This window comes from Akebia trifoliata, chromosome 11, assembly GCF_017979445.1.
Source record: "Akebia trifoliata isolate Shusen 1 chromosome 11, ASM1797944v1, whole genome shotgun sequence".
NCBI classification, from domain to species: domain Eukaryota; kingdom Viridiplantae; phylum Streptophyta; class Magnoliopsida; order Ranunculales; family Lardizabalaceae; genus Akebia; species Akebia trifoliata.
The window spans coordinates 5,045,611-5,064,554 of record NC_141385.1 but is presented as its reverse complement, the minus strand read 5'-3'; the positions used below and the strand labels follow the sequence as shown (position 1 = coordinate 5,064,554).

The 18,944-nt window shown below is 35.5% G+C and overlaps 2 protein-coding genes across 6 annotated transcripts in view; both read left to right on the top strand.

The window, feature by feature from the left end:
• LOC147390513 (serine/threonine-protein kinase EDR1-like) overlaps positions 1-9,708 on the top strand; it is a 42,078-nt gene extending 32,370 nt beyond the window's left edge. For all 5 annotated transcript variants that reach the window (XM_086459308.1, XM_086459306.1, XM_086459307.1 and 2 more), the window contains 9 exons: positions 481-567; positions 702-822; positions 1,960-2,248; positions 4,875-4,998; positions 5,092-5,111; positions 5,380-5,536; positions 8,979-9,267; positions 9,348-9,420; positions 9,518-9,708. In XM_086459308.1, coding sequence (XP_086315434.1) covers positions 481-567; positions 702-822; positions 1,960-2,248; positions 4,875-4,998; positions 5,092-5,111; positions 5,380-5,536; positions 8,979-9,267; positions 9,348-9,420; positions 9,518-9,600 — 1,243 coding nt within the window. In that variant the 3' untranslated portion in view covers positions 9,601-9,708. The remainder of the gene's footprint in view (positions 1-480; positions 568-701; positions 823-1,959; positions 2,249-4,874; positions 4,999-5,091; positions 5,112-5,379; positions 5,537-8,978; positions 9,268-9,347; positions 9,421-9,517) is intronic.
• Positions 9,709-16,167: 6,459 nt separating this feature from the next.
• Positions 16,168-17,004, top strand: LOC147390512 (uncharacterized). Its single transcript, XM_086457301.1, has one exon. It carries the CDS (start codon positions 16,330-16,332, stop codon positions 16,816-16,818), a length of 489 nt encoding a protein of 162 aa, XP_086313427.1. The 5' UTR covers positions 16,168-16,329; the 3' UTR covers positions 16,819-17,004.
• Positions 17,005-18,944: the final 1,940 nt, after the last annotated feature.

The window sequence follows — 18,944 nt, the reverse complement described above, 5'->3', positions numbered from 1 at the left end:
TTGACCGCTAAAGGGATCCTCAAATTTGGTAAAAAAAATTGGAACCCTACAACAAAGCAAATGTCTCCGACACATTTTGAGGCTTTAATCCCAACTGTGCCCAATAACACTTTTGAGACTGGTTAGCAAAGAGTGGGTGCAAAGTAACTATCAGATACACTTACTCCCCCCAACACAATACGTCAGCATCCCTACAATTATTCCATATGTTGAGAGAGAATTTTAGAATACTTCAGCAAATATCAGTATGCAATAGGGAAATGATGCATTTAGATAAGCTGATGTGCATTAACCTCATATCAAACACATATAGATAGTACCTGTAAACAAACTATCCTATTACATTAAGGGTTCCTGTGTAAAATGTGTAGCACACATGCTTACAACTTTGACAACACAAAAATGGAGCATTCTTGTTGCATAGGTTCTACATAATTTTGTCAATATTTAAATTAGTTAGCTGTTTAAATGTAATTACAGGTCAGATGGTGCATCGACATCAGAAACTCGTAGAATAAGAAGACGAAGCATTAGCATTACACCAGAGATTGGTGATGATATCGTAAGGTTTGACTTTTTCTTTTCATTGTAGTACCATTTCTCATGTTTATTAGATGCTGTAGTATTACAACTCTAGAATATCTGTTTTACACTATACCCTTATACTGTGCCATGACTGTTGATGCCTAACTTGTGTCAAGGGCTGTGCGAGCAATGAATGAAACACTAAAGCAAAATCGTCTTCCAAAGGAACAGTGCAATGATAGATCAATTTCACACTCTACCAGCGACAACAACAGTAGTTCAGATCCTCGAAACAATGTATGCTTGTCTTATCCTGGTTGTCTGATTGCATTTTCATATGTTGAATCTTTTTTATATTTAGCATTACATCCATGATATCAATTGAGTGTTGTTGCTCTGTTAACGATTACATAGTTTCGATTCTCTTGTTCAGTAATCCTGTTTTTAATGAGATCAGTAAGTCGGTGCTGGCTGGAATTAACCCAGGTCTATCGCATCATCACCCAAAGGCTTTTTCAACTAAACTAGCTGGAAACTGCTATTCAATCTCATCTTCATTCCATTGTTTTCAACCTTGCCTTGACCCATTCTACAAAACCCTTGATTTTCTACCCAAAATTCCATCTTCTACTTTTCCAAAAATGCTATCCTGTTCTTGAGGCTTGAAGGTTGAAGTAGATAAAATCATAAGGTTAAAGATGATGGTAAAATTTTTTCCCAAGAAGAAAAATCAAGGGTTTTTGGCTAAAGTTTGAAGATGCTTGCATTTAGATCATTTTTCATAAGTCTATGATGAAATACCAAGTTTTTTTATTTTCTTTAGACATGGCCTTGTTGGTTTTTATGTAATTCTAAATTAATCTGTATGGGGTTGCTTGCAGTTTTTTCATGTATCTGTTCCTGTAATAATATATATGGGAGGTCTATATCCATAGCAGGTTACTATTTCAGATGAGGGGTTTATTTTTCCTGTGGAGAAGTTCTCAAAATATGTCTATTTTTCATATGCCTGTGGGCCATGATTTTTCCATAGTTTTCATTCTTGTGCGTTTGCATTTGTTTGTTGTCTGTCAGGAATTTGTTGTAGTTTACCTTGTCTCATTTCCCTCGGTCAAGGTTTATTTCTGCTTTAAAAATTTATTCACACACTCAGTACTGGTCTTGAATATTGTTAGTTCTGACCACGGGCATAAACTTCCATAGGTTATGGATAGATGGAATCCCTTCCTTCTTTATGTTTTATTATCTCTTTTTGTTTACTAAATAAGCTTAGAATTGTATGTAGAATGCATCAGCATTCTTTTGGATAGTTTCAATTTCGAATTTTATCTTTGCATGTAAATAATTTAAATACATGAAGGTACGATGATGAAATGTTATTTAGTTAATTAACCTTCTTTTTGTGATTGTTAATTAGTTCACACATTGCTTCAGGTTTCGAAATTTCGTTTGGATGGTCGTGATGATATGTCTGGTACATATAATCTTCCCAGGAAGCAAATAACTTCTCAGACGGCTATATCATTGCCATCATCTCCTAATGAATTTAGGGTTCAGGCTTCTGAGAGAAGTGAGCATTCGGACTTTGTAGGAAATGCTGAATTGGTTTCAACATGGAACAAAGTGCTTGAATCTTCAACATTCCTGAACAAGCCTTTGTTACCTTTCCAGGAATGGAGTATTGATTTCTCAGAATTAACTGTTGGAATTCGTGTTGGAATTGGTAAGCATCATTTTTCACGATATAATCCCTGCATTTATTGACAATAGTGTAAGCAATGACGGTTTTTTATTTTGAGTTTTTACTGGGTAGACCCCAAACCTAGGTACTATTTACATGTTCTCTCCTGAAGTTGGGAAAACTCCTTCCATCCAGACTTTTTCGACTTTGTAACAGCTTCTCCCTTCAAGTGCATCCCATTACTTTGTTCACCTTCAAAAGACTAATATGACCCTAATTTACATTGTTGATACACTTCTTTGGTGCAAGAAGAATAATAATACTTCCAATGGTGTTGGAAACAAAAAGCATCCAACACCATTAAGTATTTCTCAATGCATGATTTAATCTTGATCAAAGTATGCAGAGTGGGTAGATCTTTGATGGCCTGTTGGTTTCCTTGTCTAAACCAGTAATGTAAAACCATCACATTTCACAGTTGAGACCAAGAATCTGAGATGGGTCCATTGTGCACAAATCTCATAGTCCCACGTCCCAACCATTCAATCTGCATATGGCCGTTTATGGGTGTTTTAGGTAAACTTGAGATCCCTCATCAATGATCAATCTTGTTCTTTGTGTAGCGCATTTACGGATCTTGGTCCAATCTTCACCCAAGTGTTATTTCATTCGTTTATTGAGCATAAAAATTTTCATTCACCAATCACATAGTCCCAAGTTCCAGTCATCCAATCAGTTGGGTCCACTTACCGGTTGATAGATATTTTAGGTAAAACTTGAGACCTCACGCATAAATGATTAATTGGGCTGTATATGACATATTTGCTGATAATGGTCATTCATTGATTGGGCTTATAAATTTGAATTGTTTGGCAATCCTGGTTGCCCAATGAATGAACTCTGAACTCCATGTTTTACCAGAGTGATGTTTCTCCAAATACCATCCAATTTCTATGTTTTCTGTTGGAATACCACCTGATTGGTTGGAAGGCTCCAACAACGACATGATCAGTTGGAAGGCTCCGACAATCATTTGATCAAGATTATACCATGTTTTGAGAAATAATAGTGTTGGATGTTTTTTTCTTCTTCTCTTGTTATGTCTACCACCACCAACAACCACACAATAACAACAACAAAGCCTTATCCCAAAGATGTCGGGTCAGCTACACATAGTTTTCTTCCATTCCACATTGTCCAAAGCCAAATCTTTTGTTATTGAAAGTGAATTCATATCTGCTCTCACTATCTTCATCCTTGTTCTTTTGGGTCTTCCTCTTGCTCTTTTAGGACCTTATCGGGCTGTAATTGGCATTTGTTGACCATGTGCAAATCATCCCAGTTGACTTTCTCTAACATTTTTCTTAATGCATTTGTTTTTAATGTTATATTTTCTAGTTTATTCACTCATCCATCTCAACAGCCTCAGCTCTGGCCCCAAAAGGCATAGCTGGTCTTACTTTTACCATGTTATAAATTTTTGGATGATATGCATTTGTTACATAGTACTCTAGAAGCACATCTCCACTTACCCATCTGGCTTTGTTTCAATGGGCCACATTTTCCTCAATCTCTTAATCCTTATGTATGAATGACCCAAGATAATCAAATTTTCAATTTTAGTAGTGGGTCTCAGTGCTAAACTTACTGTCCACATAGTCTGTATTGGTTCTGCTTATCGGGAAGTCCTTCAACTCTTAACATCTCTTTCATTATTCTAGTTTTGTGTTGATCCCCTCTCTAGTCTCATCCACTAATACTAGAAAGTTGCGAATAACATACACCTTGTACATGCTCTACAATATGAGCAGTTATTTGCCCTCATATAAACTAAAAGTCGATCGTAATGCATATCAATTGTAATTGAGAACTCTTCCCTCACTATTCACAACCCGTCCGTATGTGTCCTTAACTAGGCCATGTATCCACTCAGGACACTCTTCTTTCCAAATACCCACCAAATTAGCTGTCTATGTACTTTGTCATATGCTTTCTCTAAGTCCATATAAACCATATATCATTTGTCTAAGTAGAAAGCTTACCTCGATGGTTGATTTACCCGACATTAAATCAAGTTGGTTATCTGATATATTTGTTTTGTTTTCCTTAACTTCTGTTTAATCACTTTTTTGTGTAACACTGTTGGACACTGTTATTATTCTCTTGGTATGGAAGAAGTGTATAAACTGACTATAAATGAAGGATGTGTGTATGTTTTGAAGATGATATTATTGTGGGGTCTACTTGAAAGGAGATTGTGAATAAAGTTGATAAAGTTGTGGAGAGTTTTTCTGACTTTTAAGGGAGAATATGTAAATAGTATCCTGGTTTGGGGTTTTCTCAGCAAAAGACTTTTGTTTTGAAGTCTAATGTTTTGGGGAAACATCTCATGAGTTGCAATTTCAAAATTGACTTCAATAGTTCAAAATATGTTTCAGTTTCTTTCAAGTCATATTTGCATAGAATAAATGAATGTTGTTTTTGGCAGATTTCAAAGTTTTTAATATTGGTTATTTAATAGGACGGAAAAGTTGTAGGTTCTCTGGTGTTCTCGTGTTGATCACTATTTTCTCTAGATGGAACTGGCAACTTTGAAAAGCCCCATAAAGCTATGTGCTAGAAATTATTGGTTTGAATTTGACTTTTTAGATTCCTCTCTCATTTTTAGGGTTCTTTGGAGAAGTTTTCCGCGGCGTTTGGAATGGTACAGATGTTGCTATCAAGATTTTCCTAGAACAAGATTTGACAACTGAAAACATGGAAGATTTCTGCAATGAACTATATATCCTAAGGTATCTTCTCATTGATCCATAGAATCCCAAATTATTTATTATTTTTTTTTCCCATTTTTCTACACTGACTTAAATCTTTGTATTTTTCTCCAGCCGCCTCCGGCACCCAAATGGTATTCTACTACACCTGCAACAACTGTTCAGCTTCTACTTCCTCATGTTTACAATCTAAAGATTGTTGCCAATGATGATTTAGCATATTCTACCCTTGGTTTTATGAGAGGATTACTGAAAAAAAATGTTGTTGCTTATTAATTTTCCATTTTCCTCTCTACGCTCCCCATATTTGATGTTGTATAATTAATATGAGAGAAATATTCCCTTTTAATACATTCTTTTGAGATTTCTTGTCTGTGAACTAAAGTGGTATTTTTCTTGCAGTTACTTTATTCCTTGGAGCATGCACAAAGCCTCCGCACTTGTCAATGGTTACTGAATACATGGAAATGGGATCATTATATAATTTGATCCATATGAGTGGCCAAAAAAAGAAACTTAGCTGGCGCAGGAGACTTAAGATGTTGCGTGATATATGCAGGTGTGTCCAACCTGTGCCTTTCTTATTGGAGAAACTTCTCTCCATTTGGTTTCATGTTTTTAACAGCCTCGAGGAGATGCTCTAAAAAAAAGGCCTTGAGGTTGTAAGGTCATTTCCCTCAAAGGCTTATGGTTTATTCAAAGAGGCGATAAAAGAACTTATGCCTAGTCAACGACACTTTTTGACTAAGGTGTATGACTGCGTCATATTTAGATTTTTGCCTCATAGATTTTTTAGTATTATTACATAGTAGTCCTTATAATTATAAAGTTGTACATGTTATATATTTAATGGAGATCCGTCGACTCCAAAGAATGAGTCATGAAAAAAACACATGATCCCAACCCTTTTAAACACAAGATCCAATGGTTGAGATTTATGAGTATCTTGATAATACAAATCTCGGAGATACTTATCCTGAGGATGAATCTCAGCTATTGGATTTTGCATTTATAGGGTTGGGATCATGTGTTTTTTTAATGATTCATTCTTAGGAGTCAAGGGAACCTGACCCATATTTAATTTACATAACATTCCTTAGCTACACAAATCACATCTTTTATTGTAAAATTTATGTTATATAAGGTCCTTGACTATGTATGCTAATAATTTAATTTATATAAATCTAACCCTAACTGATTTGCAACTCCAGCAATTTCTGGTTCTTCTTCGTCCAATTCGGCAACCAAATATTTGGCCAACGTGTTTTGTCTTATATGGGTTAGAAGTTTCAGAATGGGCTGATTTTTGGTGAGTATGATCTCTATGATGAGGAGATCATCCTCACCAAAAATCAGCCCATTTCGAAACTTCTAACCCCAGTTTTACAAGGTGAAGAATCGTGGACCGTCAATTATTTGTAAACCACTTTTTATGGGGTTAGAAGTTTCGGAATGAGCTGATTTTTGGTGGATGCTCTCCTCACCATAGAGATCATCCTCATTAAAAAATCAGCCCATTCCAAAACTTCTAACCCATATAAGACAAAACACATTGTCCAAATAGTTGGCTGCCAACCCTATATATATATATATATATATATATATATATATATATATATATGAGATAGGGTTACATGGACCAAAGGACCACCTATCTATATGGACTGCATGTACACATAGCACCCAAAAACACAATTGGGTGCCACATATTTATCGAGCATAAAATTCTAAGAACTTACACACACAAAAAAAGTCATATTTTCACTGTTGGATTTCAATTTTAAGTTTGGGAGTTCAGCAGCCATGCATTTTCAAAGTCTTTAGATTCAACGGAAAAAATGTTTTTTTATAGTTTTTTTTTCCAAAACTAATCTAAACCCTGAACTGTAGAGGACTGAGGTGTCATTTGGACCTATGTGGCAGTCCACATGGCCCAAATGAGAGGCTCAGTCCAGGCTCTACATGGTCCTTCAGTCCATGCAACCTTTTCCCTATATACATTCTTCCTTGTTCCTATTTACCTCTTCATGCAGAACCTTCTCCTCGACTTCTTTTAAGTCTTAGAGTGGTGTCATGCCTTATGAGTTAAAGTGGTTATTACACTCAAAACGGTGTTTTTGTTTGAGTGATTGAAAGTAGGAAAGTTGGAGTTGAAAAGTTGACCTTAATAATAGTCTAATTGAATGGTCTGGATTTTCCTAATTGAATTCAATTTTTGACAAGGTTGTGATTGTTGGAATGTATTGCTCTTTTGTTTTTGGTTGTCTCTACAGCATGGGAAACAATTGTGGTTGGATTGTCCAATGTGATATCCACCCCGAGATGTAATTTAGACGTCAAGTTCTTGACATCAATGGATCTTATCAGCTCGACACATTTCTGGCACACAATCCTCCCAAGTGTCGATGCTTTGGGGACACCATTTTAGCCAAGATTTGTGTCATGGATGTTCACTTGTCTTTAGACACTTTAGGCGCGTCGCATAGTATCTTGCATATTTACAAAATATTGAAGTTGTTAAAATTTAATGTGAAGGTTTAGCTTATTTATTAATTATAAGAATTTTAATGTTTATATCCAACAAGAATCTACAGATGGTACAAAATTCATGGCTTTAAAAATGGAGAGTGGTCATGGTAGTGCTCTCAGGGTTTGGAAGTTCTTGGTCTTAATGTTAGAAAGTACGAGTCACACATTGTTTAGAAGTTTCCTGCAAAATAAAAATAAAAACTAAAAGCGCACTAGAGTATATAGATATGTGAATGAACTGATGAAGCTGCCAATGGTGATCCTGTGTCATGTATAGACAATGTTAGTTTTGTTGGTGCAACAAACTAAAATTGGAGTTGCGTAGGGGAAACCTCATCACTCTGGTTAAACGAGGTGGTGTACTGCTCAGGTGTATTGCTGCCATTACACCTGAGCATTACACCACAGTTCATGTGCTCACTGCTCAGGAGAGGCAATAATACTTGCAAGGCATCTGTTGTTACTCCTCTCCTTCCCTGATGAACCAACTCAACTATTACCATGCTCTATAATTTATTATAAATATGCTAAATAATAACCTATAGTGTAAATTATATATATATATTTGATAACATCTTATTATAAATATAGATATTATTGCCTTTCTATTTTGACAAATTTAGAGAGAAAAATGAACAATCTCCACATGGTTTTCATTGAATTGAGCAGAGTCAAATTGGCGGATATAGGGAAAGAAAGGAGTACCAAGTGGATATATTTAGATCATTTAGGATGTGTATGAAAGAGAGAGAGGTGATTAGTGCAGGAACAAGTGGTAAGGTGACAAATAAGTTTTCACTTACAGGGTTTACATCAAAGATCTTTTTTAGTCCATTTCTTTTGCTCCTGAAGGAACAGTTCCCACTTACAAATGCCAAGTCCAATAGATGATTTCTAATTATTGGATTTGGCTGTTTCTCATCATAGGATTGTTTAGCCTACCCCTTGATGGACCTATACCTCAAAATTCAGCCCTATTTGTGATTCCAATCAGTTGAATTTGAGCAGTTTTTTTCATCATGGGTATGAACCCATGTGTTTTTTTTTTTTTTTGTCTTTCTTTCACCATGGGTCTTTTTGTGGCACCAAACCATGTCACCCAGAGATAAGCTTTCCCATGTGTCAGGCATGTATTGCTTGTACCCCATATAGTTATGGAGCAGTATGAGGCAATAGTCATTGCATATGGTGGTGTATGTGAGTCAAGTGATGCTTTCTGTATGCTGGATATCCTGAATCTAGGTCAAGGCCTTCAATTGCGATAAACTAGAAAAAAATGATCTCCATATAGTTGCATCTGTAAGGCAAAGTCTTACTGAACAATTTGCATGTCTAAACATTAATGTAGGAATCCTTGTATTTTTCCATAAGAATGGTGGTTAGACTTTTTAATCTTTTCTATTTTAATTTTTTTAATATTATGCATGAGGATGGTACTTCTAACTGATTGTATTTTTCTGCTGGCAATGAAGGGGGTTAATGTGCATGCATCGAATGAAGATAGTCCATCGTGATCTAAAAAGTGCAAACTGTCTTGTGAATAAGCATTGGACAGTCAAGATTTGCGATTTTGGGCTCTCACGAGTTATGACAGAGGTGCCCATGAGAGATTCCTCTTGTGCAGGAACTCCAGAATGGATGGCTCCTGAACTCATTCGTAATGAACCCTTCACAGAGAAATGCGATGTGTTCAGCTTTGGTGTGCTAATGTGGGAGCTCTGCACTCTAAATAGACCATGGGAAGGTGTACCAGCAATGCAAGTGAGTCATTTCTACGATCTTGTGTCAAATGTTCCAGAACATATTGCAGGATTTTTATTTTCATGTCATCTACTGTTCAGGTCATTTATGCAGTCGCGAATGAGGGATCAAGGCTAGAGATTCCGGAAGGTCCCTTGGGCAAGCTTATTGCAGGTCTTCTATCGATTAAAATGTCATTTTTCTTCTATGTGCCTTTCTGTAGGACAAACACTTGAATAAAAGCTCACATTTTGTTGAATCTTGATTGCAGATTGTTGGGCAGAACCAAATGAACGGCCAAGCTGCAAGGACATACTCTCTCGTTTGCTTGACTGCGAGTACACACTTGGTTGATTTTTCAATGTGTTTTGTATAGAAGGCACAGTATTGATGTTGAACTTGTTAGCTGTATTTTTTTTATATCTTTCTAGTAAACATGGTATCTATCATCAGTTTTCCCTACGACCTATTATCTGTCTGTGATGCTTTCGCTGCTATCTGTCAAGGATTGCACACAAGACCGCCTTAAACTCACAAAAAAGAAGAAAAAAAAAGGGGTAAAAAGAGGGCTTAAAATAATCAACTATGGACCTCCGTGGGGCCTCTTAAAAGACATTATATGGGGAGTAGGTTTCTGATGGGGCTGCCTTATTATTTTAATAGGTTTTTGTCATTTTATATTTGTTTAGGTTTTTTGAGATTACAAGATAATTAGGGTTGTCAACTTTTAGACCTCTGGACTGCTATTGTTGGTGGAATTTTCTATAGAATTTTTTTTCTTACAGTCCTTAAGATTATACAAGGGGCGAGAAAATCAGTTGGAAAATAATATTCTTACTACCAAACAACATAATTGAAATAGGACAAAATGATCTAGACATGAATTATTGGAGGTTTGTAAAGAAGGTTATGAGATATCTGGAAAGGATCAAACATTATATGATTGCAAATAAATAGTTAAATTGTAGGGATATTCAAACTATCAGACTTTTGTAGGATGTCTACATTATGATGTCTTTATAAGTACATGACGTACTATTCCATGGAGAGAAAAATAATCATTGACCACATCATCCATAATGGAGGCTAAGTTCATAACATGCCCATGCTGCTACTTTATAACTTTTGTGATTACGAAATTTCATTACAAGGGTAAGTGTTCTAGAGACTCTCTTTAAGCCAACTAAGAATTTATTTTGATAATTCTAATGCACTTTCTTCTGATGTCCACGTACCTCACACGTTTTTACCAATAAATATATATATATATTAATTAAGGTGAATGATTTGTTACCCATTTGGACAACAAAGTTGGATTTAGAATGGGCATTTAGCATCTTAACCATTAAGATAAATGCCACACACAATACTCATTTAGAGAAATTAATTAATCAAAGATATCTTACACATGGAAGAGAAGGCTAGCTCTTATGCAAGGTGTTGATGCCATGATCTATATACATTTGAGACTCTTTAGTCGATTATTTAGTTTCTTAAAGAAGATTAGAAAGGAAAATTTTGTTTTGTTTTCAAAATGTAAGGCCAAATACCAGGATATTTCTAAAGTTTATAATGTCCAATATGTCTTTTACAAAAGTGTTGTGCCAATATAGGCCAGCTGGGATAATGTTAGACACGTCTTTCTAGGGAGACTGAGTTGGCTCACATTGCCACGTCAGCCTCTCATGCATTTAGGCACATATTTTAGTTTATTTAAAAATAATAATTAGATAAAAATAAGAATAATGCTGAGGTGACCTCAACATTGAATATCGTACCTCACTTTCCTAACGTGGAAGAGTGTAGGAACCATAGATACTTTTCATTGAGATACAAGTGAAAAAACAACTATGATTCCTACACACTAACACGTCAGGAAAGTGAGATATGAGGTACAATCTTGAGGTCACTTGAGCACGACTCTAAAAATAAACTTCCCCATTAGGATAATGCTGAAGTAACATTGTTGGGGACATCATGGGGAGTGAGATCTCGATGAAAAGCATCTATGGCTCCTACACACTTTCACGTCAGAAATGTCCCCCACAATGTTACTCCAGCACGACTCTTCGCATTAATGTTTCTGATTTTTATAGGATCAATAGCTAATTTTTAGGAGATAAAAATAACTTTTAAGATCAATAGTTTTGATGGGAGGAAAGCTAGTGAAAGGGCTATTTAAGAGGAAAAAAAGAGGCTAAAGTGACTTCCTAGGACCACCATACATGCATTCTGGTGGAGGTTTAGTAAGTGTGATCTATATAAACAGAGAGACTTAAAACAACAATAAATTTAATTACTATGGCTAGAGGTGAGTTTCTTTATTTTCCACACTTAAATGGTTAATCCAATAAAGTAGTCATTGAGATTCCTCACATTTTTATAGGACCTAATATTCTGGACCACCTAACTCTAAAGAACTTCATCTCAAATTGTTTAAAGAGAACATGTCGTGCATGGGTATCTTAGAGAGAGCATATATTCAATTGTTTAGTGGGAGTTAACAATTATTCTTTATTCATATGCTTTACAATTAATTACAAATATATTATTTTTTATGGTTGTGACTGCACTTCAATTGCGAATAAGCTCCATTATAATTTCATTCATTAACATGATATGGCAATTTATAACTATAGTTAAGCTCATTTATTGATGAATAAAAACAATTTTTTGGTGGATAAACTTGACTTGATCAATCAACCAATGACCTCAATGTTGCATTGCAATATGTCAACCAACTGAGCTTATAAACTCAAATCTGAGTTCATGAAAGAATTACTTATTAAGCACGATGTCTTCGTCACTTGTGGGATCCTTGAAGTTGCTTTCATTATTGTCTCATACACGTGAAATCGGTATTTTATTTGGAGCGAAATGTATGCTTTTTCTTACGTCCACTCGAGAAAAGCGAAGTTGAAAATTTTAAAACAATATTGATTGCACCCAGAGTTAAATTTTGGTTCTTGAGTCTCCTATCTCTCTCATTGAGGTAGATCCAACTACTATTGTTATTGATTTCAAATATTGGGGACCAGATTTATATGAAGTGCTTTCAAATAAAAGTGATCGATGAATCTTTTGATATGATCTGGTAGCCATTTTTTGTGGTTTTATATCAATTCCAATGATTTTTGAAATTTTAGATTAATTAGAAGAGTCGTGCTGGAGTCACCTCAACATTGACTTCATTTTGCACTTTCCTGACATGGAGGTGCACACAGAATTATAGATGCTTTTCACTCGTATCTCGGTGAAAATCATTTATGGTTCATACATGCATCCACATCAGGAAACTGTGAAATGAGGTCAATCTTTGAGATCACTTCAGCATTATTCTAATAGTCGTGCTTTGAAATTGACATTGTTTGGGACATTGGTGTGCTCGGAATCATAGATGCTTCTCACTCGTATCTTGATGAAAAGCATCTATGATTTTATAAATACATCCTCGTCAGCACTGTCTGAACCGATGTCAATTTTGTTACTTCAGCATTTTCTTTATTCTAATAAGAATCAATGGCATGATGAGAAAAAGAACCAAGTCCACATTGACATTTCTTGAGGGTCGTTGTGGGAGAGTGATAGCTCCAATTGGATTTGGGTTGAATAATAGAATAGGTTGTGGGGTCCATGACTAATTTTCCTAAGAGTGGTGATAATATAACTGCCACGTGGCATATTCAAATGACTCCATGATGTGACAAATTCAGGTAGCGGGGATATGAATGCCTCGGGATATGCAATTACACTTTTCAGTAAAAAAAAAAAGTATATCCCGAGGAAATCATGTATCCGGAGGCATATGAGTCTACTATTCCCAAACTTATCAACGTCATAGAGTCATTTGAGTATGCCACTTGGTGAGTCATATTATCAGGACTCTTTTCCCAAAGGGAATTTTGAAGTAGAATAATGATTTTCGAACTAGAAAATCTTCACTGGGTCAATACTCAATTGACATGTCCTGAACACACAGAATCATAGATCTATTTCTTCGGGATACACAAATGAAAATCCCCATAAAAGGAGTATTTGTATATCCCAAGGAAATAGATCTATAGTTCCATGTCCGTAACACGTCAGCTGAGTATTGACCGAGTGAAGACTTTTTAGTTAGGATACCAGCACTCTTTGAGGTATGTACCCTACGGGTTTTGGTGAATTATAGATTCCTCGGTCGTTTTCATCAAACTCTTATACACCACAATCTTTCATGTGAGACTCATATAAAATGATCAGAATGCCCTTATCTTCAACCCCATGCCAGACACCCTTGATCCTAACAAATCAGGGGTGGTTTTACAGTGGGGCAATGGGGCACTTGCCGCTATAAGAAAATTTAAAAAATATAAAGATTTATATGTTACTGTGATATATAACAACGACAAAAAATAAAATTGCCACTATTTCCCCCAAAAGAATTTTTACATTTTGCAAGTATCTTAATTGCCCCCACATAGACAAATATATTGGTTCTGCCCATGCAACAAACCAAATAGTCAGCTTCTAAGATAAAATCATTTTTTTATCGGTAAAATATCATTTCATCAACGTCGACGGGCAAAAAAAACAATACAATGAGCTAATTTAGGGAGAGTGGATCCTCCGTAACACAACTTCCATGTAGTCCTCTATAACACTCCTTCATAGGCAAGAGAGACTCGTGTTCAGAAGAAATAACAATTCAGGCATGTAGTGTTCATGGCCTAGATTTGATTTAAAAGAAAAGAAAAACAATCAATTTTTTACCAAATCCAAAGCTTTTAAAATGGATGGTCAATGAACTCCCCATTTCGAATGGTGAGATTTTAGTTTCTTGTTGACACGGAGCTCTTCCAATCATTGTTTTGCACTACATAGGGCTACGGGGAAGTTGTGCCATGGAGGATTTGCTTCCTAATTTAGGGGGTGCAATACAATAAACTTGATCCCACCTTACCAAAAAATCTTCAAAAAAGATCCTTCTAAATTCCTTAAACACCTAACACTAAAAAAATAACAAACCCAAGACCGACAAAGTAATATGGTCATCTTTCTCGCATCTTCCTTCAAACACATGAATATTATGCTCCTTCAAATCTCCCAACAAATCCCAAAAAAGGATTGCACTCCATAGAAGTCTTTTTGACACTCCAAATGATTTACCCCACGCCGCCGAAGCCTCGAAGACTCTTTGGACTGAACACAGCATGCGCCCCTCCACTCCAAATAAACCAACAAAGTGCCTCCAAATCCAACTCGCCACAGGCAATGAATAAAAACTTGATTAACGGACTCCTCGCTCCATGAGGCACAAAGGGCATTTCAATCACAATTAATGGACTCTAGGATAAAACCTTTTTACTGAATTCACCCACAATATTCTCTCTTTCGTTAATAAGAATTTTACCTATAGATCGAGCTTTTTTTTATATATGAAAAGTTCAAGGGTTTGATAAGGGATTCAAGACAAGCATTTCCATCATTTTCTGTTAGCCTCTCATGGAAGACCATGGTCAAGGGGGCACAGAGGGTACCTTAAAATTAATCTTTTGTCTATCATTATCAGGCTAATAATAATAATAATAAATATTACCCTTTTTGTTCTTCAAAGAGATGATCATGAAGTTTGGAGACTTCACTTCTCACACCTAACAGCTGTTAAGTTAAAGATCAGGATCAAATCACCTAACAGATGTTAAGTCAAAGATCAGGATCAAACGGCTCGTATTGCATCACACTCATACCTGATAAGCATTCCTCATTGTGGACCCTACCCTCCATAATGCACATGTTGCCCACTAACTTCTAAATGCAAAGCATTTAATTGGTGGGCCCAACTGTTGATGGAAAATAAATCAAAATTTGAAGCAAATATTATAATAGCCTTATTTTCTTTTTATCCATTTTAAAGGTGGGCCCACCATTAACGGTTAAGATGGATGAGACTAATGGACTGAACGAGGTCTATCCATTGGCATCTCTATGAACAGGTCTCTTTAACTATTTTCTTTCTTGTCATCATCTTACTTTTGAATTTTACATGAAAAAGTCCAACAAAGTACCTTATCTTATGTTGAGTGAAAATTCAATTTCACTGTTTCAAGGGAAAATCGACTGGAAAATCAATTTTCTATCAATATAAAATATAAAATATACCCAGTTTGTTTTGGATTTTGTGGGGAAATTATTTTCAGAGGATCCCAGTTTAATTATCTAGAGGTGTATTTTTCGTGTCCTTGGGGAAATAATTTTCCAATTGAAAATGCAAGTTTGAAGTTGACTTTCTTGAGTTCAAGTCCAATCAGATTTCTATCATATAATTCAATTTTTTGTGTCCAATCCAACAATGCATTTTCACGAGAAAAATGTTTGCTTGGCAAATGATTTACTAAATAAACTATTTTCTAATAAAAATATTTTTCAGCAAATAACAGACCCTTAATCAGTCCACAAACAACTTAGAGAATGAGGCCATTACAACTTATTCTTCAATGAAGTTTAACAAAGATCTCCCTACAACCAATTTCCCACAACAAACTCCAAACCAACCTATCAATAATCTCTCAATAAACAAATCTTTCTCAGTGACCCAACTATATACACTAAATACCACCCCCCATTTCCCCTCCTCACCAACTCTTACCTGGCTAATCCAGCCACCTATTGACAAGTGTAACTTGGCAACACAAGCACATATCCGTAACATTGAGTGCCACGTGTAACATATACCCCTCCAAAACACCCTCCTCATCAACTAACAAGTGTCACCCACAAAACTCCACCCAAATTATTATTGAATTAAAGTAAGAGTAGAAAGGGTGGGGAACCCTAAATGATGAATCTAAAAGACAAAGTACATAGGGTAGTGCAATCATTAAGCCCATGGATTTCATCCTAAGCAATAGAGAATTTTCTCCAAAGTATAACAATAACATCATTTCTCACCAAAGTTCAAAGTATTTGATTCCCTAATCACATAGAGGAAAAAAAATAAAATAAAAAGACTAGCTAGTCATCTTTCTTAATACCTCTTCTTCTTTCACTTTCTCCTCCTCTCCCCCCCTTTCATGAGAGAGTTATAGAGAGGGAGAAGGAACCATGAACACCATAAGATGCTGCATCGCCTGCATTCTTCCATGTGGATCTCTCGACGTAATTCGAATAGTACATTCAAATGGGCGAGTCGAAGAATTCAATCAAAAAATTAGAGCCCGAGATGTCATGAAGGCGAACCCAAAGCACGTATTAAGAAAGCCATCATACCCATCCCATGAAGAAACCGTCCCAAAAATTGTGATCTTACCTCCCGATGCGGAACTTCAACGGGGGAAGATCTATTTCCTTATGCCCGTAACTTCATTGCCCGAAAAGATCCGATCAGATTCGACCAAGAGAAAGAAGAAGAAGAAATTAGAACAAGAGTGCAATGCAAGCTCATTAGCTATGACAAAGCTTCTAATATCAGATCAGTACTTGACTGAGATTTTATCTGAGAAAATATCTTCACAAAGGGATCGAAGACGAGGGCGTGTTGGTGTATGGAGGCCTCATTTAGAGAGCATATCAGAGATACCCACAGATCTATAAGAATTTTACTTAGTCATCATCCGAGTTTCATTTTTATAAGTAAATCAATCTGTTTGTATAAGATCACATAAATACAGTATTGAGTCATTATGGTTAATTTATTGGTTTAGAATTTGTATTATATTATCTTAAACAGTTCTAGTAGGATCTCGGCATGAGGAATGAACATAATTCGGGTTTAATTCAGATTATTTTAGTTCATGTTTTGAGTGTTCTTAGTTGCAGAAATTGATAGACAGAGGCCTGTTATTTTCTTTAGTAGTGAAACATTCATCTATGACAGTGGGGAAGAATTGTTAACAACAGTACCCATCTCTATTTCACCATTTCCAAAATAAATGAGAAAAAAAAAAAAAAAATTGAAAGGTGATCATGATCATTATAGCACTAGTGATTTATCAAATTGATCATCATGCCCATAATTTGATTGAGTTTGAGATTAGGTGGATCACGAGTTTGATCACTGTTGGATCCTTTCATATATATATATATATTTTAAAATTATGAAAGAAATATTATATTAGAATTAGTAAAGTTCTATGTTCAACATGACAATACAGGAGATTAAGACGGCAGAATAAAAAGATTAAGAAAGATAAAAAAATAAAAAATTAAACATTCATAAAATATAATAATAATTCCAATAGTAAACTAAGAAAAAGTTGATGGAGATTATTTAACCGCATTCAACGAAAATCAATTACGGACCCCACTTATACAAAAGGAACTTGAAAGTTGAAAATTTAAAAGAGGAAGAAAAAGATCCAAAAAAATAATGATGGAGGTGGTGAAAGTAGATAAGAACACACTAGTAATATCATAGGGCACGATTTTGGATAAAATTGAATTGACGAACATTATTTGTACATCTGAACCCAAATCTTTGACATAAAGCTTTCACAACAATAATGATAAAAAGATTTACCATGATTTACTATCAATATAAGGCAACCAAACACCTAATAAAATATTGAAAATGAGCAATCAAGCACTCATTCAATTATTCCATCCTAATTTCCGTCCTCATCTTTAGAGTAGATGATTCAATGAATCATAATACAACCTATCCTAAGGAATAGGGCTGGAGTGACCTCAAGATTGACTTCAATTTACACTTTACTGATGTGGAGGTGTGTACGGAACCCTAGATACTTTTCATGAAGATACAGTGAAAAGCATATGTAGAAATGTCAAAAATGTGTGAATTGAGGTCACTTGGGCACGACTCTATTCTAATACATCTTATAATACTCTAAAAAGAGCAACTTGAGAGCATTTGATTGCAAATTTTTGTTTTTCACAAATTCATGAAGATTTACGATCATAGCAAACAGCGTTCCCTGTATTGATCCGACGGTATAGATTGATAATCATGTGTATCAATGAGCCCACTTGAAGTTGTACCATTATACAATTGCATCCTAACGTTCTGATATTTGGGCTACCCCCACATCCAAAGGCTTGTGCTGCAAACTACCAATCAGAATAAATAGATTGGCCACGAGTACAAACATGAGAGTAGACTCCATTGGAATTGATAGTGCTCATCTCTACCATATACTTGCCCATATAAAGATCAAAATCTAAAGTTAAAAATTAATAGAGGCAAATCGAATCTAGTCCACACTTTTCTTTTCAACTTATAATAATGCACTTCTACCTTTGCACTATCTCAAGTTGCACGGACTTTGTTCTCTTAGAAATGATTAGATGTGACTAGTTGTATTGTATAAAAGTACTACCAGTAAAGTTAATCATTTTCATTAGATTGCAAATATTTGTGGACCCATAAATGCAAATTAACTGCTTATAATGTTGCGAGGCGCCTTTTTTTCCCAGCTCACCATAGCATTAGAGCAAGAGAAAATTACATAAAAAACCCTCATGCTTCAAAAGAAGGAGCCATATAAAACAAGAGTGCTGATTTTCTAACTCAATCTGACAGACTAACTCATTGATGTGGCATGTGCAAGAACCGTAGATTTTTCCCTTGGGATACACAACTACACATGTTTATGGGGATTGCAGTTGTGTATCCCGAGGGAAAAATCTACGGTTCTTGCACATGCCATGTTGGTGAGTTTTGAGTTAGTCTGTCAGAGTTGAGTTAAGAAATCATTACACAT

What these genes read in the sequence shown, in the direction of transcription:
- LOC147390512 (XM_086457301.1), top strand. Translation starts at nt 16,330, where the DNA reads ATGAACACCATAAGATGCTGCATCGCCTGCATTCTTCCATGTGGATCT.